Source organism: Amphiura filiformis, chromosome 17 (assembly GCF_039555335.1).
Source record: "Amphiura filiformis chromosome 17, Afil_fr2py, whole genome shotgun sequence".
Classification (NCBI taxonomy): Eukaryota; Metazoa; Echinodermata; class Ophiuroidea; order Amphilepidida; family Amphiuridae; genus Amphiura; species Amphiura filiformis.
The window spans coordinates 37,234,883-37,261,445 of record NC_092644.1 but is presented as its reverse complement, the minus strand read 5'-3'; the positions used below and the strand labels follow the sequence as shown (position 1 = coordinate 37,261,445).

At 36.1% G+C, this 26,563-nt stretch overlaps 2 protein-coding genes across 2 annotated transcripts; one reads left to right on the top strand and one right to left on the bottom strand.

The window, feature by feature from the left end:
• The first annotated feature begins 236 nt into the window (after window positions 1-236).
• LOC140137735 (lengsin-like) lies at window positions 237-10,436 on the top strand. Its single transcript, XM_072159500.1, has 3 exons — window positions 237-380; window positions 5,394-6,384; window positions 8,403-10,436. The coding sequence occupies exons 2-3, from the start codon at window positions 5,460-5,462 to the stop codon at window positions 8,834-8,836; spliced, it is 1,359 nt and encodes a 452-aa protein (XP_072015601.1). The 5' UTR covers window positions 237-380; window positions 5,394-5,459; the 3' UTR covers window positions 8,837-10,436.
• LOC140137734 (UDP-glucuronosyltransferase 2C1-like) lies at window positions 9,967-18,236 on the bottom strand. The gene is made up of 4 exons (XM_072159499.1): window positions 16,607-18,236; window positions 15,877-16,099; window positions 13,951-14,173; window positions 9,967-10,258 (listed from the first exon to the last, which is right to left on the bottom strand). Exons 1-4 carry the CDS (start codon window positions 17,534-17,536, stop codon window positions 9,967-9,969), a joined length of 1,668 nt encoding a protein of 555 aa, XP_072015600.1. The 5' UTR covers window positions 17,537-18,236.
• Between the last annotated feature and the right edge of the window lie 8,327 nt (window positions 18,237-26,563).

The window sequence follows — 26,563 nt, the reverse complement described above, 5'->3', positions numbered from 1 at the left end:
CACATATGGGGAGTGAGGTTATTTAACAGCATGCAAATCCATTGCTTAAATAGTATACATTATCCTGCAAAATTATCTTAATGAAGGCAAAGGAAATGCATTGGCAGAAGTAGCCGAATTCGGGTCAAAAGTTGAAGAAAAAAAAAGTTGAAGTCCTTTTAAGATCACAACCCAATGTATATATTCGCTCAGGTGTACTTGAGCGAAAAATTCAGTCTTACACTTCACTTAACATGCTTAAATCACGGGACTTTAATTATACATGTATACCGTGTACTGTATGTTCGCGGTCATTTATGCCCACATAGCTGTTGTTGTATTAATACCCGCAATACAGTCAGTCAGTCGGTCACTATATCGTAGAACAGCAAAATAACCAGGTAAGCAATTATACAAATCACATACTTTTGCATAATATGTAATTTTGTATATGCAGAGTTATATACTCTTTCATAATCATGTGCTTTTGAGGCCTACGTAAGTCCGACACTATACCGTAAACGTTCGCCTAATGGCGCTTTTGGATTCTTAGAAATGTGAGAGCGCCATCCTTGTAAAATCTCAACAGCATTAAGGATACGTGTATGTTGAATTGAGCAACCTGGACATAATGCCTCAGAAAAAAATATCGTGACATGACCCAATACTTTAGGTTACTAGGTTAGTTGCTAGAGCAGCAAATATTTTGGGGTTTCTTCAGGCATTCTTTCTCAAAGTGCCATTGGACTTAATTTGTAAATCGATTCATACGTTATACTCATATTGGTAAATCTTTTTATAACATTGTAATTTCTTCATATTTTTTTAATATTCTTCAGTTCAAAATTACACCCTTCTATTGTCTGACCCGTTAGCTCAGTCGATAGAGGGTGCGCCTTGAATGGTGAATGGTACTGGTTCGAATCTTGATTTCTGCCCCCACTTTTATGTGAAGAAGGGTCAAGAAATGTTTTTGGATTTTGTTCCCATTTTACGAACGAATATTGTGAATTTTTTTTAAATTTGATTTTAATTTTCTTATTTTTTAAAGATAAATAGGCACTGCGAACAAACGGCAACAAAAACCGCTGACAAAATTTCCTCCACCTGCTACCTATCAATGCGTGATATATTCCACTACATTTAACAGTTAAATGATATTTGAAAAATAGAACGGTCTCAATGCTTCAAATTGTGTAACTACATTACTTTATTCATTTATGCATTATAAATGATCAGCTATTTTTCTCTTTTCTTAAAAGGAACCCAAGTCAGACCATTGATCATATAACTATCAGACCACGAAGTAGATACGTAACTCCGTGATGGTATCGGAACCAAGCACTGTTTGTATGGCGATCATTACGATCACGCTATAGAGGGTATTCATTACTACGTCATTGGTGTGATTGCTCATGCATACAATTCCTCCACATAGGCTGTTTAGCTTATTCATGAAAGTGGCCTCTTGACATGATATAACAGTAACCTTTATGTCATTAGTGAGGCCCACTTACAATGTTCAACACAAAGTGAACAATGCTATAACTTGGAGGACAAACAAACGAACACCGCCAAATTCGACTGACGTGTGTACAACGTGGGAAGCTATGGGGAAATTGAAGACTCGCTCTCTGATCATGCATGTGTTTATGGTTCGGTTAGCGGTTACTTAGCAACTCTCGTTCCGCTTGGGTTTATTGCATACACTCTATTTTGGTATGCCTTTTTTGTGTACTGATTGTTTCGATTGAGGTTCATTACTTAAGCGCGTGATCCCGTTGACATAGTAACATTACGTAACTTCGATACCGGGCTTCGATACTGAATAGTAGTTGAGTGCACATAATATGGAAAGCCATTGGGGTATTGTGTGCCTTCCAGAGCGCCTTATAACATGTTCTCATTGTGTTGTGGAATCCTAGCCAGTATTTAATGATAGCTATTCAGTATCGAAGTTACGTAATGTTACTATGTCAACGGGATCACGCGCTAGAGTAATGAACCACGATCGAAATGATCACCACATAAAGTATATGGCACTCGAAGGCATACCAAAGTAGCGTGATCCGGTAACCAAGAGAATTACGTAACCACTTCGATGCTGAATAGAGGCCTTGCGTTTATCGATTGGCTCCAAACAAAGGATTTGAACCGGTTTATTCTCCGCAATCATGGCGCAGTGCAGTCCATTCAATCAAATGTTGTCATCAACCTATTTGATGCTTTTGTTGAATGCATTTGAGTAGCCCGCCATATTTACGGGATGATACGTCATATGCACAGCCTCTATTCAGTTGGTCGTTGTATGATTTTGTTCTTTCACTCATTCAAATTTTATTTATATCATTTGAAGACTGAGCCTATTATGATACATCCTCCGTGGAACAGTTTCAAACAAATATAGCTAGGGATTATTGGGGCAGAGGTTATCTTTTGAATCCTCTTAGAGGGCTATCATTGTTTTTGGAAGGGGGGGTCCCAAATTTACAAAAAGTCTGCGTCATTAATTGCGCACCCTATTTCAGCAACAAAAATTTTATGATCCCAAACCCCAAAATTGTATTGAAATCAGTCTTTTTGAATAAAATAACACACTTTCTGTGGTCATCGTGCGACTCCCTACATTTTGGTCATAAAACATTTTATGACCCCCTCCTATTATTCTTTCCAAGACTTTATGACCCCCGTATATTTGGGACCCCCCCCCCTTTCGAATAAAATGATATACCTCTTATGACCACTGATGCATAGGCAAGGACACCCGCGCGAATTGAAAGACTTGTCGCACGCGACAGTTCGTCTCACACACATAACAAATGCCTATACAATCAAATAGGTTCATTTGATTGAATGGATTAAGTGACTCTAAAATGAAACGATAAAAACAAAGAATCATGAAAAAAGACAGATACAAGATAAAATAATAAAATTATATAAACAATGTTAAAGATAAAATAGATAAAATAGAGAATAAAATTTCCTCAAATCAGAAAAAAAACATTGACAGACATCATAATCTGTCAGAAATTACTGCATGAGATTCGAACCATCAATCTTCTCCACAAGATCTCTTTATCCTCGCACTATAGTCTAATGCTCTGCTCACTGGGCCACAACGTATCAGGTGAATGATTACCGCATTATCATGAACAAGTTTGTTCGATCTTGTTCATAATTGTATGTGTCGATAGGTTTCACCCTTTAACTACACGTACCCTTAATGATCAGTGATAATAATCGGCTTTTACAGGGATGGCGCTCTCTCATTTCCATGAACTCTATAGCGCCATTAGGCGAACGTTTACGGTATTACATATACTTAGCTTAAAAACGTTATGCACAGTGTGTTGTGAATAACGGCGCATATCACTATGAAGCGCGTTTCATTTTTGCTATGATATATCTAATGGACTAGTATAGCAAAACAAAAACAAACTTCTCTGCTTGTAACTAAGCCGCTGGGATTGATGGAATTACAAGCCTCATGCTCAAACGCGTACGGCGGTTACTGTCTTGCCTATTCTCTTTTCAACCCGAGTCTCATTATTGGCCGGATTCCTGTTTCACTAGGCATTCACTCGGTCGGAAATCCGGGAGCATTGTCCCCTTCGTCCCCTTTGCACAAGCGCGCGCATGGCAACCAGCTCGAGAAAGGGGAACTGCACATGCGCTGCACATGCGCACACTGGTTTTACAAGGCTATTTCCCCTTTGTGACGTCAGCCCGACCAAGAGAATGGAAACTCTTTAAAGGGATCCCCATTTTTAAATCTGGGAGTCATCATACTGTCTCTAACTACAACCTTATCTCGTTGCAACCAATTTCTTGCAAACACATGGAGATGCTTATCAGTTCTTCAACACCTCTTTGCCAATAAATCCTCATGTGCAGACAATTTGGGTTTTTACCCAAGTCTTACATTTATGTATCTTGAGGTTCGTAACAGCATATACTATGGCTCTTTTTTTTATCTACCAAAGCCTTTGACCGTGTCTCACACATCATCAGTCCCACTTTCATTCATTCATTTCATTTCATTCGGCTGTGAAGCAGGCGACTACAAAGACTACTGAAGCCAAAGTGGCAATGGCATCTGGCAGTAGAAAGTTGTCGAAATCCCCCCATCAGTTTTTGCACATAAAACAAGTAGGACGTTCTTTGCCTTCCAGGTCTTCTTTTACCATGTAATGGGGGTGTAGAGAGCATATCTTCTGCTTGGTTCATCTTCCTGCATCCTCAGGATGTGTCCCAGGAATCGTAGTTGTCGTGATCTGACAGAGTTGATAAGAGGCACAGTGTTGGTGATGGTATAGACCCTTTCATTACTAACATGGTCAGTGCGCTTGATGTTCAGCATTACCCACTACTCAATTGTAAAGCTCAGCTGTTAGTATTTCCGGTCTGCTCCTCTCGTTGTTCATGTTTTACCTGTTCAACAGGTCCCACTCCCAGCTAGTTGCTATCTGTGGTATGGATTCTCAATCTGTTTCTGTGCTTTCCGGAGTTCCCCATGGTTACATCCCAAGGCCTTTGTTTAAAATTGTTTTTTCGTGTTTATGTTAACGACATGTGCCCTTCTCCATTTTCTTAAAACAATTCTCGTGTTCTTGGTCTCTTCCAAATTCAAAGTCATGATCATTAAAGAAGGACTCTTTTCCGAATCTGAATTTCACGCTTAACAGCATGATCATTGAACGTGTACCTTTTGGCTGTCTTAAACGCTTTCCTGGAATCCTTACATCGATCAATCAGTGGCTTCATTCATAGGTCTTTCCAATCAGCCCCTTCAGCATCCGTCACTTTTTGTACGGTACCTGGTCACGGTGCGGTCTGGAGCATGATTGTACTACTTGGCATTATCTGACCATAACCCTTACCAACCGTCTAGAGTCTACTCAAAGATTCCACTTTCGCTTCATTCTTCAGTCTTGGAATCTCTCCCATGAGGACTTCTCTATGTCATTTGTTTAAAATCTTTGCCAATCTTTGTTCTTCTCCCAGTACATTCCAGACTCTTCCCAAACCCGGTCCACGCAGCCTCAATTGATGCGCTGTTGTATTTCCTTTTCACCGGCTATCAGTATCCCAGAGATCTTTTATCCGTTAGCCTCCTTCATCCAAAATTATCTCGCTGAGGCTATTAATGCAGCTTTCCTCCAGGCCTATCAATCGGCCATCCAATCCCCTGGGCCAATCCCACTCCCTTTATTAGCTAGTTTCCCTTATTTCATGTTTCATATCATTTTATATTGTAATGTTTTGCTGGCAATATACTCGTATTGTTTAGTAATATTTTGATTTGTATAAGGACAATCCTTCAAATTATTGGCTTGTGCAATATTGAGTATTCCTAGCCATGTTCCAAATGTTATGAATAAATATTATAGTTTGTTTGTATTTTATCGTTACAGAGCAGAACCTATTTCCAATCAAGGAAGGCATAAACAATTGTCTTCTAATTACTCCAACCAAACAGCATGGATGTAAACAAAGAGAAACTAGACAAGGTGTTACAAAAGATGGCCGCTGATGACGTCCGATTCGTCCGATGGGAACAGAGCGACACGTATGGCGTCGCGCGCTCTAAAACCGCTCGAAAATGTAATTTTAGTGAGAAAATTAACAACGGGTTCCCGTTCTACTTAGGATATGTTGCCGTTGACCCGCAAGGTAACCTTGTCCATAACACTGGCTACCATGAAGAAATTGGCTATAGAGATGGTTTGATGTTTGCCGATCTCGACACTTACGTTACAATACCTTGGTGTAAAAACACCGGCAGAGTCTTAATGGAGCCAATGTATGAAGGAAAATGGTTTGCCCCTCAACCACGTTATGTAGCACGCAAGCAACTTGTTCGACTTCAGAAGATGGGTTATTCTCTGCTCTCTGGTTATGAGCAAGAGTTCTTCGTAGTCGATCAAAATACTCTCCAGCCTATTACCAAAGATCGCAGCTGTTGTTCAACCATTTGTAACTACAAAGATCCAGAATTCCTTCATCAAATCATGACTGACTTTCCAAAGGTTGGCGTCGATGTTGATTATTTTGAAGCTGAGGACGCACCAGGCCAATTTGAAGTCCCCTACAAGCCTTCTTTTGGTATTAGCTCAGCAGATACAGCTCATACGTTCCGTACATCCGTCAAAGAAATCGCATTGCAGCATGGGTACATTGCCAGCTTCATGTCCAAGCCATATCCTGAATACTCCGGAAGTTCAGGTCATTTTAACCATTCTCTTTGGGACATCGATGGTCAGAAAGGACTTATGTATGATACGGATAGCCCTAATGGACTATCTGAGGTGGCTCAGCATTGGATAGCAGGAATATTGGCTCATGCACCAGCAATCAGTCTTCTAATGGCTCCTACAATCAATTGCCTCAAACGATTCAAGCCAGGTAAGTTTTAAAAGGGTATCGCACTACTACAGGGTGTTCCACAAAAAGCGGTCCCAATGTTGTGATTTCTTAAAACACGTTTTCAGCAATCAGTCAGTATTAACATTATGAAAGTCATATCGTTTACCTATCATTTGGTAGATTTGGCCGGCTTTTTATGGGACACCCTGTATATCAATAAAAGAACATTTGATCGACACAAGTAAAAAAATAAATGTGATCCCATTACTTAAGGCATGAAGCAATTTTCAGAAGCTTTCAGAATGATTTCAATATTATGTTAGCCACCTCTTTCGGCATATTAAATGTTTACCACATTCAATATATGTAACTGGACACCACGAATCAGCCGTAAAGTCGGCCCGGTCAATTTTGTTTTATTTCGTGTTTAGAAAATATATATCATAAGCTTTAAAATGGTATATCATTTGACTTCAAACGATATCCAGAAGCGGGGTTATGGTTTGTTGAACTCTGTTCCTTCAACAAAATTGTAGCTTTTTTCGGTTCTACATGTGTCTAATAAATATCAAACAGTCATAATTGGCGGTCATTTCAAATCATCCCCAAGTCAATGAGGTTCAGTAATGTCCTCCCATTGTTAATTGTTGGTTATACATACAATGCTTTGTTATCCACTACTTGAACAGGATTTAGCCACAGCAAACAAAGACAAGAACTATTCTATAGAAATAGTTCAGCAATAGGATTATTGATTGGTTTAAAGAGTGTTTGAGGATCATGAGATACTTGTCGCACCTTATTGAGATACCTATGCATACGACCTTCACGTAAATTTTACACTGTAACTCAGAATGCAAGTTGCTGAGTTTACGGCTCATTCGTAGTGTCCACTCACATATAAGTAACAAAAATGCATGTAATTAGTTTAAGGTTAGCAATTATTTTAAACTGTTGCGATTTGGTAGTTCACAGCATCTTACGAATGGTTGTGAGCTGGGGAAAAAATTGCATTGATCATGTCATAGCGAGTGAGTAGAAGAATTTAAATTTCACAAATATATACTTTGTAGGTCCTGTGGTTCTTGAGTTCTGTTGTAAAGAGGACTGAAACAACAACACTTTCGTAAAATGTACATAACTCTTTAAACACAATAAGTGTTTAAGGGATCTAAAATGAGCGTTTATTGCGTTTCGACAGTATTTTTGTGGGACATAAGAGCACCTCAGACCTATCGAATTGCATTCTGAATACGTAGCATGTCTTTCTGATATCAAATAATTTTCATTATTTGAAAATCGCAATATAATACAAATTTTATGACAAATTATAAAAATTTGATATTTTTCAAATTTTTGATATATAACAGTCCTCGAAGTAAATTATATAAATCTAATGATATATTCTTAAAGTGTATATAGCAGGGAGGAAAAGCCGACGGTCAATTGAAAATTTTGACCTTTCATATTGAAGATATGGATTTTTTCCCAAAAAGACCTTATTTTTGTTTGGTGTTTTGGGGAAAAAAAATCCATATCTCCAATACGAAAGGTCAAAATTTTCAATTGATCGTCGGCTTTTTATCCCACCTACATACACTTTAAGTATAAATCATCAGATTTATAAAGTTTACTTCAAGTACTGTTAAATATCAAAAATATCAATTTTTAATGATTTGCCATAAAATGTGTAGTAAATTGCGAATTTCAAAAAAACAAAATTATTTGATATCAGAATGACATTCTTCGTATTCAGAATGCAATTCGATAGGTCTGATGTGCTCTAATGGCCCAAAATAAATACTGTCCAAACGTTCATACCCCAGCCCTTAAAGTATATGATTTGTAGAATGTACTTTTGCTAAACATCAAAGTGTTATTTTTCAATAATATATTGATTTAGACAAAGAAATGTTGTTTTTTGTTGCTTCGACCAACAAAAGATCGCGTCGCCTTAACGAAACGTTGATTTCTAACTTTCACCGCTCTTGAGAGCACCTCATTATCGCATAACACCTTCCTTAATAAAAAATGTTGAATTGAATTTATATTTGCAGGCACTTTTGCACCTTGTAACGTCACATGGGGGATTGATAATCGCAGCGTTGCAGTTCGCGTTAAAGTTCGCGGTGAACGCAGTACATATGTGGAGAACAGATTAGGTGCCGCCGCCGGGAATCCATATATTACCCTTGCCGCCACCGTCGCCGCTGGAATTGACGGAATTCAACGGGAATTGAAACTACCGCCACCTGTGAAAGGCGACGCTTACGATGAAAAAAATTTGCCTCCAAAGACACAAACACTACCAAATGATATGAAGACAGCATTGGGGTATTTTGCAAACGATGACGTCATACGTGAAGCTCTTGGTGAAGAATTTTGCAAATGTTTTGGTGCAATCAAGTTGCACGAGATGAATTTGGAAGCAGAAGCGAAGGCTAAAGGAGATGATGATTGGGAGAAGGACTTGTTCTTTGAATATTTATAAATAGCATACATTTGTAAAGATTGAATATTTTCCAATCTTTCAATTGTGGTATTTGGGACCATTAAAAAGAGATTATTTTGCTGAATTTGTACTTATTGTATTTTAGACTTAAGACTTCGAGGGATTTAGCTATTTGGAAGTTGATGAATTTTGAAAATATATTTGAAAACTCATAATTTAAAATTGATGTCATTAATTTTTAATTAGTCTAATCAATTAAGATATCGTAACTTCGTAAGTGCATTTTACATTTGTTTTCATTTTTGTTGACTACAAGACCATCGTAAGTGGCACATACGATGATCTTTCACTCATATTGTAGATTTGTTTTCATTTATTGTTGAGCCTGCAAGACAATCATGAGTGCCACTTACGATGTTGTTGCACTGAACATTGATTTCTTGTTGAGTACAAGACCATCGTGTGACACTTACGATGTCGTTAACAAAAATTACATTCATTTTTATTGAGTAGAATGAACAAGGTTAATCGCGGTAGTTATATTCTTTTACTCACATAAGTCCAAACAGAGAGACCCAAACAGAATCAATTCTTCAGGCACAATGATATGCAAAACTGTTAAAGTATAATGTTTTTCTTGATTTGATCATTCAAATATAGGTAAAGAAAATATTACTATAGTCCACATACCTTCCCCGAGTCAGTAAAGTAAAATCAAATTTTTAGATTTTCCCAAAAACTGTGTTAATTTTTGAAGGAATCTGTTATGGTTAGATTACCTACATTTCTTTTCTGAAAATGTACATACTTTTATATACTTCTCAAGATAACTAAAATAATAAATTACTGACTCGAGAAATGTATACAGGCTATATAAAACAACGGCAGCAGATGAATTATTTTGAAATTAAAAAACTTAAGGTTATTTTACTCTATCTAATCAAATAATTTCATATTATTAATTTTCTTTTTCATCAATCTATAAGAATGCAATAATAAGCTTTATGAGGAAATACATTTCCAATAAAAATGTATTCATCAAGAGAATCATTGCAGTCCAAATATATGTCCCTTCTTCAACCTCATCATTAACTCTAATACGAATAATCAGCCAGTGGTAAAAATTATTGCAACACGGAATGAGTAGTTTCAGCTTATGTTTCCGATATTCAGTCATTTTTTGAATGCTTAAAAAGGTCATTTCTTTTCAAGCATCTTTTACAGACACTACAACAAAGTCCACAAATATATCGCAAAATGTATATAAACACAGTTGCTAATAGTATTAAAAACAGCCCTACATCAATCAGGTAATACTGTATACAATTCAGTTCAAACACGTGGGCACGTAGATGTTCGCCTCCAAACTTCAGCACATGTTCAATCCAGAAGATAGCTTGTTCTTTTGCTGGTGGTAAGTCACGAAGAATCGCAGAGTAGTGGGATACTTCCTCCTGGTACCTAAAACGAGTGAAAGAAAACACAGCCGTGAATTAGTGTCGTGTCGCCCCGGGCGTGTCACATATCACTATTTATAAATATTTCAATAGTATTTTAAGGTAAAATTCTGTAATTTGAAATATATATCACATGAAGTCAATTTTATGTTTTTAAATAAAATGGCTATTTTCACATCTGACTTACTTTATTATTATTTATTATTATTCAAGGTTTATTACAACAATGCATATGGCAGCCAAGAGGCTGAATTACATACATGCTACAAAGAAATTGGCAACAACAAAACACAAAATATATCTTACATCAGCATGAAATCCAAAACGAAATCACATACAAACTAAATATAACTGCAAACAAGCAAGCAAGATATTATTGACCTGCTCCTGAAGCATCCTTGTTCCACAGCTGAACAATGTATGGGATGGGACTACGCGCGTATCTTTGAGTGCGCACCTTGGGTAAAGACAGGTGGTTAGCGTTTCGCAGGTTCCTACCAGTCTCCTTCCTGTAACCTGGAAGCCAGCTACGGAAGTCAGGATGCTCCAGGAGTTTGTTGGCAAACTTAAGACAGATTTGATCGCGACGTGATCTCAGCTCAGTCAATTTGCAACGTTCTAGAGCATCTTGATAAGATGTGTATTTATAGCCCAACTTCGCATGCAACTGACTTTATAACTTAACGAGAATGATAAGTATGGATCGAACCAAGTTGTTCCAGTAAACACAAAAAACGTTTAAACGTTTTAAACATTTGGGTTTTTATTTAAGTAAATTAAATGTCGGGTTATATAAAGGTTATGAAAACGTTTTAATACGTTTTGTACGAAAACACACTACAATAGGGTCAGTCCATATCGAAACAGATTGAGTGTACACCCACCCTCTTGGATTTTGCTCTCCTTTGGCTCAGGGTACCTTTCATGGATCCCTAGGTGAGGTCACAAGAAAAAATTCAAATTCAATTTCGTTTCGAATGGCGGGCCATCAAAGTTGGGCGACCTCGACCAAAATTGTGAATTTAAGGGGTCCAAATGACAAAGTGCTCTCTTTGAGGGACACTTTCTTCTTAATTGAATCAGTTGTGATCCTCTTTTGAATGTGGTCACTCACTGGCTGTGTCTGAAATACCTAATGCCAAAAAGATAGATTTCAATTTCGTTGGGATTTCAGAGGGGTCAAAATCAGCACTTCGTACTGTTCAATCAAATTATCTTGATTTTGAAGGACCCATGATAATGTCACAGTGCACTTATAGGTCCTAATTATGTTCAGAATGGATTAACCATATGCCAATGTCTATGAGCAATTAAAAAAGAGAAATTTCTAGACCCTACAGAATTTTAGGCCACCCCTAAAGTGGTTCAGCCACAAATGGCACTTAAAGTCGGCAAATTTTGACCCCTAATAACTTTAGGTGTACACCAGATATGAATTTCTAGTCTTTTGCATCTGAAAGAATGTAGTTTAATGTTACTAGGAACATAAGATTTGTTTTGTATTTTTTGTGTTTTAGTATTAAGTTGACGCTTTCAAAAATAGTCATTTTTGCCTTACATACCATGCATGATACAGGATACGGTACAAAATGCCAATTTTAGTATGATATTTTTTTATATTTTTGATCACTTTATAGCCATTTGTATTATTTATCCTGATATTTCAAGTTGCTCTTGAGTCAAGTAATATGAAAAAACTACTTTCTTATCCTCTGTATGGATTTTATAAGGGGGTCAAAATGCACTTCCTGGCAACGATGCACATGCAAAGTACAGGTTATGGGGTCAAATTTTCAGAATGCTCCCAATTATGTCAAGTAATATATCAAATTACTCGTATGGTCATGAAAAAAAAAAAAATGTATAGTTTGTTATGTGTCAGACCTTTCAGGAGGGCGCTATGACGAAAAATGTTCATAGGTCAACGACCTTTTTGAAAGTATCAAAACACAAAAAATACAAAACAAATCTTATGTTCCTAGTAACATTAGACTACATTCTTTCAGATGCAAAAGACTAGAAATTCATATCTGGTGTACACCTAAAGTTTTTAGGTGTCAAAATTTGCCGATTTTAAGCGCCATTTGTGGCTGAACCACTTTAGGGGGCCCAAAATTCTGTAGGGGGTCTAGAAATGTCTCTTTTTTGAATTGCTCATAGACATTGGCACATGGTTAATCCATTCTGAACATAATTAAGACCTATAAGTGCACTGTGGCATTATCATGGGTCCTTCAAAATCAAAGATAATTTGATTGAACAGTATGAAGTGCTGATTTTGACCCCCTCTGAAATCCCAACGAAATTCCGAAATCAATCTTTTTTGGCATTAGGCATTTCAGACACAGCCAGTGAGTGACCACATTCAAAAAGAGGGTCACAACTGATTTAATTAAGAAGAAAATGCCTCTCAAAGAGAGCGCTTTGTCATTTGGACACCTTAAATTCCCAATTTTGGTCAAGGTCGCCAAACTTAGATGGCCCGCCATTCGGAAACGAAATTGAATTTGAATTTTTTTCTTGTGACCTCACCTAGGGGTCCATGAAAGGTACCCCTGAGCCAAAGGAGAGCATAATCCAAGAGGGTGGGTGTACACTCAGTCTGTTTTGACATGGACTGACCCAATAATATTTCTAAATTATTGTTTTCAAAGTGTTATTGTAAAAAATATGTTTTGCAAATAGTTTTTGCCAAATATTTTGTCAACACTAAAATAACATTATGTTAGAATGTTTGCAGTATAACGTTTTTGAGTGTTTTGAAAACGTTTTATACCCTTTATAACCCTTTAAATAACCCGACATTTAAACGTTTGCAACCTTTTCTAACCTTTGCGAATGATGTCGAAAATGTTATGTGTTTGCTGGGTACATATCCAAAATGAGATGATATTTGAGTACTATTAATATCATTCTAAACATGATAAATAACGGGATCCGCTAATATTTAAGTTAATCATGTTAATAATTAAAGGCCTATTCAGTGATAGCCTGCAAAAAATTAAATTGCAATTGAAAAAACGGCAACATTGACAAAGTTCAAATTCAATTCAATTTGAAATTACAGATTTATGTAAAATATCTCATTTTGTTTGTTGGCGCATGGCTTAACCACTTTTGGTTTTCGATTTATAAAGAACTTTTGAATCAAGAGGGTTAATAAAACCGAGGATAATCACCCCAATGGCATGTTGCAGGTGTTTGCGATATCACCTGCATACGCGGACAATTTAGCGAGTATGAGCTGCGACAAGTTTTTTTTGCGAGAGACGCTCTATGATATCGGACTGGTATTTTGAACCAAAAATATGCCATTTCTGCTCAAAAGGCGAAAAAAGGAACTCCGGGACCCCTATTTAAAAAAAGCTTTAATGAAATATCATATCAGTGCGCATATTAGGCTATATCAAAAAATAAGCAAAATTGTTCGGGTAGATTTTTTGTTATAATCGAAAACATGTCTAAAATTGCCATTTTCCCATAGACACCTGTACTAATTTTACCCAAAAACAGCATTTTTAAAATGGTTATTTCTCGAAAACTAACTCCGTGACCCCTCTTTTTTATTTGAGATATTCGAAGTATATCGATGAAATTTAATTGGTGCGAAGTTTAAGAAAAATCGTTCGCCGGGATCTTGTATGGACTATATTAATTAACTCTCGTGATAGGATTTTTTCTTTATTTCAACCTTACCGTTTGTTACTTAAAACTTCAGATATTGCTTCAAACACATTTTCCTCTGTAATCATTTTGGAATCCAACTGTAAACCCATTCCTTTTGACACAACTCGTGCTGCATTATCCCACTGATCATGTGCCATTAATGGAGTTAAAATCATGGGAATTCCGTGGTAGAGGGCTTCGTAAACACCGTTCCTACCTCCGTGTCCTATGAAAAGGCGCGTCTTAGAATGACCTATTGATAAAATAGAAGAGGAAGGATGGGTTTTTAATAGTAGTAGAAGAAGAAGAAGTTGAAACAGATAAAAATAGGATGGGAGAAGGAGGGTAACGTAAGAGAGAGAGAGAGAGAGAGAGAGAGGAAACAGATAAAAACACATAAATACAAACTTCGTCTTAATTAGTCCGATAAAGTGTTCAAGTTTGGTCTCAGGAATGACAAAATGCCAACCACGAAGAATTCATGAAATTCATTCAGAATCGTTAACTTTAATAGTTTAAGAACACAAAACAATGCATGGGTGATTTTTCAACAATACTTCAGTGAGCAATATTACTTGTACGTATTGGTGGTAACGTATCTGTGAAGCCCCTTTCGGCCTTTCCACCTTTGTCTTAATCGTGCAAGTGTAAAAATTTACCGACTTAATACCCATACTGGATCAGTCATCACCCAATGTATATACTAAAGTCTGGTATGGTTTTTGGCTTCATTTATCACAGCGTTTTTTCCGAGGGGAGTAAAATTTAGGAAACGTATCTGTGACGACATGAACGTAACGTCAGGACTTTTGCCATTAATAGACCTGATTTTTTACTTTGAAACCATTGTGTTATGTTCCATATATATAATATAACTATGGAGCCTGCTTGATCCATCACATATGGGAACATTCATCAGCCAATTATGTTCACAGATTGTTATCCATTAGAAATATGGTAAAGTATCTGTGAACAATATTGGCGACATAGTCTCAAAGACCTGTTGGAAAAATTTAATAAGCGATGTTTTGTACTTTAAAAGTAGGGCATGATACCAGCTAATGAAAAGTACCTTATAATCTATTATATGCGCGCATGTTTAACGAGCAGGGGTACATTATACGGAACGCACCTTGGCTGGCGACATGCAGGAAAACAATGGACATGCATAATCTGCTTTATTGTTTTATACTTTCTAGGCACGTTACAACCTCTAGCCTCACACATTTTAGAAAGCAACTCCTAAGCATAAGTTATATTAATAAAAGTTATTTCTTTCTGACGAAACAAGTCTGAATACGACTTGAAACTATGGGCGACACAGATTTGGCATTTTGAACACTTTATCGAATGTGCCATTCGGCTAAGCGTAGCAAATGAGGGTATGCAGTCTTAGAGGTCTTTACAAAAAGGGGCAATGTGTGAGTTTTACGAATCACCGATGGTCAGAAAAACGATATGAACTATTGCGGGTCCTTGCCCTTTTCAGTGGCGTATCGTGGCCGCTCCTGCCCCGGGGTGCTACAGAAAATGTAAATTTTGCCGCCCCCTGCAGCAACAGCCCGAAAAAGTTTACCCACTTTTTTTTCCAGCCAGGATGATGGATCAAAAAATGTTTCACCAACTTCTTGAAATATTAAAGAATTAAAGATGTAACACCCTATCCCATTACACCCACCTCCTCGAGCGGTGGCCTTGTTGGCGACGAATAGTTACATTAGTTTTCAATAATTTTGCGACTTTTTTCATTAATAATTCTTCTTCTTGCTGCTCCTTCTTCCCGCCCGTTTTTCTTTAATAATTCCTCTTGCCACCTCTTCATCTTTCGTCGTCCCTTCTTTTTTGCCGCCCCCGCCGTTTACCCCGATGATTCGCGCCCCAAAGCCCCCCCCCCCCCCAAAAAAAATATGGGCATGTTTCTCAATGGTTTTCCGTGAGGAAAAAATCACATCTTACCTAATAAGTCATTCTGTGGAATCCATTTCATAAGTTTGGTATTATTTCCGAGGTTGGTAGGTTGGTCACCATCATATCTCCAAATAACTCGCTGTGGCAATCTGCTGAATGCTTTGGCAAAATTTTCCACTATTTGGGGATTGCCAAAAGTATAAATTTTACATCCCAGCGAATAAACAATAACTCCGTGGTTATCCGAACCTTGGACGAATTCTTCAAGCTCCTGTGAATTTTACGATAATGATCATTATAAAATAATAATAATAATAATAATAATAATAATAACAATAATAATAATAATAATAATAATAATAATAATAATAATAATAATAATAAGGGACCGTTCACAAACACTTGTTGGGGCCTGATGCAAAAAATGTCATCACACATTTTTCGGGCCCCTTTGAGATTTCAAAATTTCAGCCCCCCCGTTTGACATGAAAATTATGGGTCAACCCCATAGAAAAGAATATTTGTGGTCATTTCTTCAGACCCCCCCTAGGAGGGTCAAAAATATTCAGCCCCCCTTTTTTTGCATCAGGCCCCCTAACAAGTGTTTGTGAACGGTCCCTAAATAATAATAATAATAACACTAAATAGCATTAATAATAATAACAAATTTTATAATAATATAACAGTTTGATTGAGCCATGGAATAACTGTAAACTGAGCAAATGAAGAAAATTATATCATACTAACTTTAAACAGCCGCCAAAAATGATCCACTTACCGTATCAAGTGCTTTAGCTGCGCTTAAGGCCATCCCACCTACAGGAACAAAATTCGGCATACTTGGTCGTGGATAATCTAAAGATAAGTCCGAATAGCCTAACCACAGTGCTGCTTTGCCCATCATGCATGGTAAAGAAGAATCAGGATTTATATCAAAGTCTTTCTGTATCTGAACAAAATCTCGCAAGAGAATTGGAGGTAGGACATGCGAAAACAGCAAATGTTGAAATACATTCTGAACTCGTTGCATAAAAGTCATTTTGTCAGTTGCCCCAAAGAAGGTTTCGGGAACGTAGGACAACTCTGCTGGATAACCGTAGAGACTCTTTCTGAAAGTAGGATATTCGTGTGTAGTTGTTACACCGATAAACGGTATGTTAAGGTAGTGAGCTAAAAGTACATCACATGGGAAAAAGACATTAGTTATCATCAAATCATATGCTTCATTTTTTAATCGTGCAAGGGTGGCTATATCTGTGAACAACGCTCTGCAATCGTCACTGGTATGTTTTTGTGTGCGCATAATCAAGTGAGGCCCAGCGCCAGACTTTTCCGCTACAGACTTTATATAGGCTTCTTCTTTGAGAACATCTTCTGCTGTAAATGGCGATTTATAATAAATGACATCCGATGCTTTGAAACTAGAAATCAATTTCTCATCTCGGGGCAGATTATTCCCAAGTAAATGCAAAACATGACCTTTATCAGCCAGTGCTGATCCTAAGGCTGCTATCTGTTGATCATGACTGCCTCCGGGCCACGTATACAGTGATGTAAGGATTTTGCCGGGCAATTTCCCAAGATGAGGTATCTCCTCATTTGCCCCATCGCTAGTTTGATCTGCAAATTCAGCAGAGTCAACGATAGGCGTGCAAGCAAGAAAAACTAAGAGCAAAACCAAAGCGTTTACAGCCAGAACGTTAGCCATGTTGATTGTGACATTAGAAGCTCGTGATCGAATTCCCTCGTATCAAGTATCCACAAATACATGATACCTGGTCCATGTACATGCATAGCAGACAGTTTATAGCACATGCCGCGCCAGATGTACAAATTAGCTCCCGGCGATACAACAGATCTCAGAATTGTGTCAGGGCCGCGACACTCCGGCACTTGTTGGAAGACATGAAGTACAGCAGACAGTTACATGTACAATGTGATTTTCTCATTTATAATTAGGATTACGTCATTGCCAGAATGCCAGAGCTTGTTTCATTTGTTCATTAGAATGATTGACAGCGGTGGGCGGACTTATACTCTAAAAATGTGATTCTCTAATAAATTATAGGTCACTAGGTCAATTCGGACCGTCTCTTCCTCAGATCTCTATGTAGGACTTTGTGGTATCTTCTCATTACACGTTCGTAGTACTGAGACTTGGCCGGCGACGACGCTTGCGAATTGCATGTCTTCAACTGCTGTATAGCATGGTATAGGCAGTTTGTACAAAGTGTCGCTTCTCTATCTCTTTTTCTCGGATTGTGTGCATGGTTTACCACTACTTAGTCTGATGCTGCTTGGTCTATATAGTTATGTACAATACTGTATGAGTTTCTTATGAGTGCATGTCCATCTTAAGTAATGTGTAAGTCGTATTTGATTGGTCAGTTTTACATCCGCGTAATGAAAACTCTAACATGATTGGTCAATTTGGCTCCGCGGAACAAAAAGTAAGCTACGCGTAGCAGCTCCACGTTGTGGCGGTTGCGGCCTACTATGATGGTAGGCCGCAACCGCCACAACGTTTCATGTCCCTGATAATATATATGTAATATATATAATATATATATATATATAAGTGTTGTTTTAAATTTTGGTCAGCTTCTTCATTTTAACATTTCTTTATAGCTTTGCATTCGGCCTATTGGCTTTTTTTTTTTAAGCGCGCGGCCAATTATAGCCGTTTTGCCCCTGGATTTTGCGCACTGAATCATTACATTGTGCGTACTGAATCATCATCTAGAACGCGTGTTAGGCAATGTTTTTAGGAACATTATTATTTTGCATGTTTTTTACTTTGCTTGCTATCTTCTGTAGATAGCATTTAGGGCTTACAAAGAAAATAATTAATACCTCTATTTTTTCCTTTATGTTTAATGATTTTTTTAATAATTATTATTTTGACTATCTACTGAAGATAGCAATCACAGCAGGTTTATTAAGATTTCTTGCGAACTGAATCATGATTTTTTTATTTTTTTATTGTTTTTTTTTTTTTTTTTTTTTTTTTTTTTTTTTTTTGTTTTGTCCCCTTCATATTCCCGATAATCTCTGCTATATAAGTGCCGCTTTAATTTTTGGTCAGCTTCGTCATTTTAACATTTCTTTATAGCTTTGCATTTGGCCTATTGGCTATTTTTTGTCTAAGCGGGCGGCCAATTATAGCCGTTTTCTCCGAGATTTTGCGTACTGAATTATTAGATTTTGCGTACTGAATCATCATCATCTAGAACGCGTGTTTGGCAATTTTTTTTGGAACATTATTATTTTGCATGTTTTTTGCTTTGCTTGCTATCTTCTGTAGATAGCATTTAGGGCTTACAAAGAAAATAATTAATACCTCTATTTTTTTTTTTTCTTTATGTTTAATGATTTTTTGATGATTATTATTTGGACTATCTACTGAAGATAGCAATCACAGTAGGCTTATATAAGACAAAAGATAATTTCTTGTGAACTGAATCATCATTGTTTTTTAGTTTTTTAGTTTTTTTGTTTTTATTTTGTTTCTTTTTTCCCCTTCATATTCCTGATAATGGCTGCTATATAAGTGCCGTTTTAAAGTTTCAGCTTCGTCATTTTAAAAAACATTTCTTTATAGCTTTGCATTTGGCCTATTGGCTATTTTTTCTCAGCGCGCGGGAAATTATAGCCGTTCTGCCCCTGAATTTTGCGTACTGAATCGTTAATGTATATATAAGTGCTGTTTTAAATTTTGGTCAGCTTCGTCATTTTAACATTTCTTTATAGCTTTGCATTCGGTCTATTGGCTTTTTTTTTTTTTTTTTTCAATTATAGCTGTTTTGCCCCGCGTTTGCGTTCTGAATCATTAGATTTTGCGTACTGAATTATCATCAAGAACGCGTGTTAGGCAATGTTTTTGAACATTATTATTTTGCATGTTTTTTTTGCTTTGCTTGCTATCTTCTGTAGATAACAATTAGGGCCTACCAGGGATGTGAGAGTAGACACATTCATGGGCCTACAAAGAAAATAATTAATACCTCTATTTTTTTCTTTATGTTTAATGTTTTTTTTATGATTATTATTTTGACTATCTACTGAAGATAGCAATTTCGACGGGTTTATATAAGACAAAAGATAATTTCTTGCCAACATCATTATTTATTTTTGTTTATTTTTGTTTGTTTTATATTTTGTTTTATTTTTATTTATTTTTTAGGGTTTTTTTGTTCTTAATTTTTCCCTTCATGTTCCTGATAATCTCTGCTATGTAAGTGCCGTTTTAAATTTTGGTCAGCTTCGTCATTTTAACATATCTTTATAGCTTTGCATTCGGCCCATTGGCTTTTTTTTTTTCCAAGCGCGCGGCCAATTATTGCCGTTTTGCCCTGGATTTTGCGCACTGAATCATTCATTTCATTCATTCATTATTTATTTCCATATTAAATAAATACATAATTACATACAGCAAAATCAGGCAAAATTTAATTAACAAAATACAGCAAAAATTAGTAAAATAGCTTAATTACAACAATAAACAAGCATTCGGCCTATTGGCTTTTTTTTTCTAAGCGCCCGGCCAATTATAGCCGTTTTGCCCCTGGATTTTGCGCACTGAATCATTAGATTGAGCGTACTGAATCATCATCTAGAACGCGTGTTAGGCAATGTTTTTAGGAACATTATTATTTTGCATGTTTTTTACTTTGCTTGCTATCTTTTGTAGATAGCATTTAGGGCTTACTAAAGAAAATAATTAATTAATTTTTCCTTTATGTTTAATGATTTCTTTTATGATTACTATTTTGACTATCTACTGAAGATAGCAATTACGTCGGTTTGTATAAGACAAAGGTACGGCTTAATATCTTGTGAACTGAATCATCATTGTTTTTTGTTTTGTTTTGTTTTTGTTTTTTGTTGTTTTTGTTTGTTTTTTCCTGCATGTCCCTGATAATCTCTGCTATATAAGTGCTGTTTTTAAATTTTGGTCAGCTTCGTCATTTTAACATATCTTTATAGCTTTGCATTCGGCGTTTTGGCTTTTTTTTCTAAGCGCGCGGCCAATTATCATGATTATAGCCGTTTTGTCCCCGGGATTTTGCGTACTGATTCATTAGATTTTGTGTACTGAATCATCATCTAGAACGCGTGTTAGGCAATGTTTTTTGGAACAATATTATTTTCCGTGTTTTTTGCTTTGCTCGCTGTCTTCTGTAGCATTTATGCCCTACAAAGAAAATAATTAATACCTTTTTTTTTTTTATGTTTAATGATTTTTTAATGATTATTATTTTGACTTTCTACTGAAGATAGCAATCACGGCAGGTTTATATAAGACAAAAGACAATTTCTTGCGAACTGAATCATGATTGTTTTTATTTTTTGATTGTTTTTGTTTTTGTTTTTGTTTTGTTTCTTTATCCTTCATATTCCCGATAATCTCTGCTATATATAGGGTGATTCGGATAAGTATGGACTAGGCAGATGATCAGTTATGCTGCCCTCAGGTAGTTATCATTAGCACTAAACATCTGGGTGTCAATAAATTTTCAAGACAACATATCAGTCTCCATTTAGAAACTTTCTCCGTGAAATTGGGGCAATATTTGTTCATTTTCAGACCACTTTTTATGCAGTGTGAACAAATAACTTCCGGTTGCATCTTTGATTTAAAGGGAAAATAGTCACAAATTTCCCTCATACTGGGACGAGATTTTTGGCCAAGAAACAGCCCTGACCTCTATCCAGTTGAAAATGTGTGGTCCATAATGGAAGAGAAAGGCTACTGTCCCCCATTTGCCACACAAACAAGAACATGCTGATCAAAAAACCAAGGATGCATGGGATTATGTGAAATTGGGAGGTCATACGATTCTTCCGAATCTTCTCGAGGAGATCATAGGTGGAAGAATCCCCTGCCGTAAAGTGATAGAGAACCAGGGAGGGGAAAGTTCGTAAACATTCAGTCTTCAGTTCATAAACTTCTAATTCATGTAAATATATTGCGTTTTATTCATTTAAACATCATAATACTAATCATGGCGTGTCCGTCCGTCCGTCCGTCCCTCTGTCCGCGCGCTATCGCGTGCGAGTGGTAAAATCATATGATTTTCGGAGGGAAACTTTTTTATTTAGTCTCATTATGCATTTGTAAATGGGCCCTGGATGTTCCTGATGAAGAAAGGCTTATCATAGAGTTATAGTTGCTATGGTTTACACTATGGGTTACCATGGCAATACACATGTGTTGTTATGATGTTGCAGAGTGAGTTGCTATGTGTCATGAAAAACTAACATTGTTCGAAAGTTATTCAAGTATGGTGTAGAATATACATGGTTAAGGTTATTTAAAGGGAATCGTCTCTAAATTATGGTAGCTGGTACTGATAATTGAATTTTGATCAAATTAAAAATGGTAAAAATGCCTGAATTAATTATATGAATAATAATGAAGTGCACTTTTGTCATTATGTAAATATTGTTTATTGCAATCTGTATAGGCCAACTCTTTGTACTATCATGACTATTGGAGTTGTTTTTAAACATGCTTCTAATAAAGTTAGGTGTTGCAAATGTGGCTTTACCTTGTTGTCATTATTTGAAAGTCTGGAGAGGTTGGAACATGATATACAAGATTTTTAACTCGATTATTACCAGTGATGGTGCTATCTGCTTCATGATGTCCTGCCAGTCTCTTCTGTTAGCCCTGATCAGAAATATGTTTTCTCTGTTGCAGTGTGGGGATGACACCAAGCACTACAAAAGTGGTTTTTAAAACCTATACACCCTATATTGACCCTATAATTATGGTCTCTGTACATAGCAATTCCGTTATTTCAGAACGCGTGTTAGGCAATGTTTTTAGGAACATTATTATTTTGCATGTTTTTTACTTTGCTTGCTATCTTCTGTAGATAGCATTTAGGGCTTACAAAGAAAATAATTAATACCTCTATTTTTTCCTTTATGTTTAATGATTTTTTTAATAATTATTATTTTGACTATCTACTGAAGATAGCAATCACAGCAGGTTTATTAAGACAAAATATAATTTCTTGTGAACTGAATCATCATTGTTTTTTAGTTTTTTAGTTTTTTGTTTTTATTTTGTTTCTTTTTTCCCCTTCATATTCCTGATAATGGCTGCTATATAAGTGCCGTTTTAAAGTTTCAGCTTCGTCATTTTAAAAAACATTTCTTTATAGCTTTGCATTTGGCCTATTGGCTATTTTTTCTCAGCGCGCGGAAATTATAGCCGTTCTGCCACTGTATTTTGCGTACTGAATCGTTAATGTATATATAAGTGCTGTTTTAAATTTTGGTCAGCTTCGTCATTTTAACATTTCTTTATAGCTTTGCATTCGGTCTATTGGCTTTTTTAAAGCTCGCGGTCAATTATAGCTGTTTTGCCCCGCGTTTGCGTTCTGAATCATTAGTTTTTGCGTACTGAATTATCATCAAGAACGCGTGTTAGGCAATGTTTTTGAACATTATTATTTTGCATGTTTTTTTTGCTTTGCTTGCTATCTTCTGTAGATAACAATTAGGGCCTACCAGGGATGTGAGAGTAGACACATTCATGGGCCTACAAAGAAAATAATTAATACCTCTATTTTTTTCTTTATGTTTAATGTTTTTTTATGATTATTATTTTGACTATCTACTGAAGATAGCAATTTCGACGGTTTATATAAGACAAAAGATAATTTCTTGCCAACATCATTATTTATTTTTGTTTATTTTGTTTGTTTTATATTTTGTTTTATTTTTATTTATTTTTAGGTTTTTTGTTCTTAATTTTTCCCTTCATGTTCCTGATAATCTCTGCTATGTAAGTGCCGTTTTAAATTTTGGTCAGCTTCGTCATTTTAACATATCTTTATAGCTTTGCATTCGGCCCATTGGCTTTTTTTCCAAGCGCGCGGCCAATTATTGCCGTTTTGCCCCTGGATTTTGCGCACTGAATCATTCATTTCATTCATTCATTATTTATTTCCATATTAAATAAATACATAATTACATACAGCAAAATCAGGCAAAATTTAATTAACAAAATACAGCAAAAATTAGTAAAATAACTTAATTACAACAATAAACAAGCATTCGGCCTATTGGCTTTTTTTTCTAAGCGCCCGGCCAATTATAGCCGTTTTGCCCCTGGATTTTGCGCACTGAATCATTAGATTGAGCGTACTGAATCATCATCTAGAACGCGTGTTAGGCAATGTTTTTAGGAACATTATTATTTTGCATGTTTTTTACTTTGCTTGCTATCTTTTGTAGATAGCATTTAGGGCTTACAAAGAAAATAATTAATTAATTTTTCCTTTATGTTTAATGATTTCTTTTATGATTACTATTTTGACTATCTACTGAAGATAGCAATTACGTCGGTTTGTATAAGACAAAGGTACGGCTTAATATCTTGTGAACTGAATCATCATTGTTTTTTGTTTTGTTTTGTTTTTGTTTTTTTGTTGTTTTTTGTTGTTTTTTTCCTGCATGTCCCTGATAATCTCTGCTATATAAGTGCTGTTTTTAAATTTTGGTCAGCTTCGTCATTTTAACATATCTTTATAGCTTTGCATTCGGCGTTTTGGCTTTTTTTTCTAAGCGCGCGGCCAATTATCATGATTATAGCCGTTTTGTCCCCGGGATTTTGCGTACTGACTCATTAGATTTTGTGTACTGAATCATCATCTAGAACGCGTGTTAGGCAATGTTTTTTGGAACAATATTATTTTCCGTGTTTTTTGCTTTGCTCGCTGTCTTCTGTAGCATTTATGCCCTACAAAGAAAATAATTAATACCTTTTTTTCTTTATGTTTAATGATTTTTTTAATGATTATTATTTTGACTTTCTACTGAAGATAGCAATCACAGCAGGTTTATATAAGACAAAAGACAATTTCTTGCGAACTGAATCATGATTGTTTTTATTTTTTGATTGTTTTTGTTTTTGTTTTTGTTTTGTTTCTTTATCCTTCATATTCCCGATAATCTCTGCTATATATAGGGTGATTCGGATAAGTATGGACTAGGCAGATGATCAGTTATGCTGCCCTCAGGTAGTTATCATTAGCACTAAACATCTGGGTGTCAATAAATTTTCAAGACAACATATCAGTCTCCATTTAGAAACTTTCTCCGTGAAATTGGGGCAATATTTGTTCATTTTCAGACCACTTTTTATGCAGTGTGAACAAATAACTTCCGGTTGCATCTTTGATTTAAAGGGAAAATAGTCACAAATTTCCCTCATACTGGGACGAGATTTTTGGCCAAGAAACAGCCCTGACCTCTATCCAGTTGAAAATGTGTGGTCCATAATGGAAGAGAAAGGCTACTGTCCCCCATTTGCCACACAAACAAGAACATGCTGGTCAAAAAACCAAGGATGCATGGGATTATGTGAAATTGGGAGGTCATACGATTCTTCCGAATCTTCTCGAGGGAGATCATAGGTGGAAGAATCCCCTGCCGTAAAGTGATAGAGAACCAGGGAGGGGAAAGTTCGTAAACATTCAGTCTTCAGTTCATAAACTTCTAATTCATGTAAATATATTGCGTTTTATTCATTTAAACATCATAATACTAATCATGGCGTGTCCGTCCGTCCGTCCGTCCCTCTGTCCGCGCGCTATCGCGTGCGAGTGGTAAAATCATATGATTTTCGGAGGGAAACTTTTTTATTTAGTCTCATTATGCATTTGTAAATGGGCCCTGGATGTTCCTGATGAAGAAAGGCTTATCATAGAGTTATAGTTGCTATGGTTTACACTATGGGTTACCATGGCAATACACATGTGTTGTTATGATGTTGCAGAGTGAGTTGCTATGTGTCATGAAAAACTAACATTGTTCGAAAGTTATTCAAGTATGGTGTAGAATATACATGGTTAAGGTTATTTAAAGGGAATCGTCTCTAAATTATGGTAGCTGGTACTGATAATTGAATTTTGATCAAATTAAAAATGGTAAAAATGCCTGAATTATATATGAATAATAATGAAGTGCACTTTTGTCATTATGTAAATATTGTTTATTGCAATCTGTATAGGCCAACTCTTTGTACTATCATGACTATTGGAGTTGTTTTTAAACATGCTTCTAATAAAGTTAGGTGTTGCAAATGTGGCTTTACCTTGTTGTCATTATTTGAAAGTCTGGAGAGGTTGGAACATGATATACAAGATTTTTAACTCGATTATTACCAGTGATGGTGCTATCTGCTTCATGATGTCCTGCCAGTCTCTTCTGTTAGCCCTGATCAGAAATATGTTTTCTCTGTTGCAGTGTGGGGATGACACCAAGCACTACAAAAGTGGTTTTTAAAACCTATACACCCTATATTGACCCTATAATTATGGTCTCTGTACATAGCAATTCCGTTATTTCAGATTTCCCTTAGCATGTTGGTCATTTTTTCAGATTTAATTTGTCTGCAGATTGGCAGCAATTGCTAAAATACGGTAGTATATTTGGTTAATTTATTATAATTATTCAATGATAGATTTGTTAATTTTGTTTTCTTTGACGAAGTTAGAAAAGATAGGCACTTAACCTATGATACTTAAATAACGTTGCTTTTTCAAGCAAGCGTCCAATTAAACCTTCACAATCTCGAAATGTGCCAATTTTGTCATTATAGCAATTTGTGGCAGATTCGCATCCATTTAAATTTTTATGAGCATCTTAAAATTAACACTACATCACAATGCATTGACCGATTTCAATTCGATTTTTTTGATTTTTGATGCTTTAATAA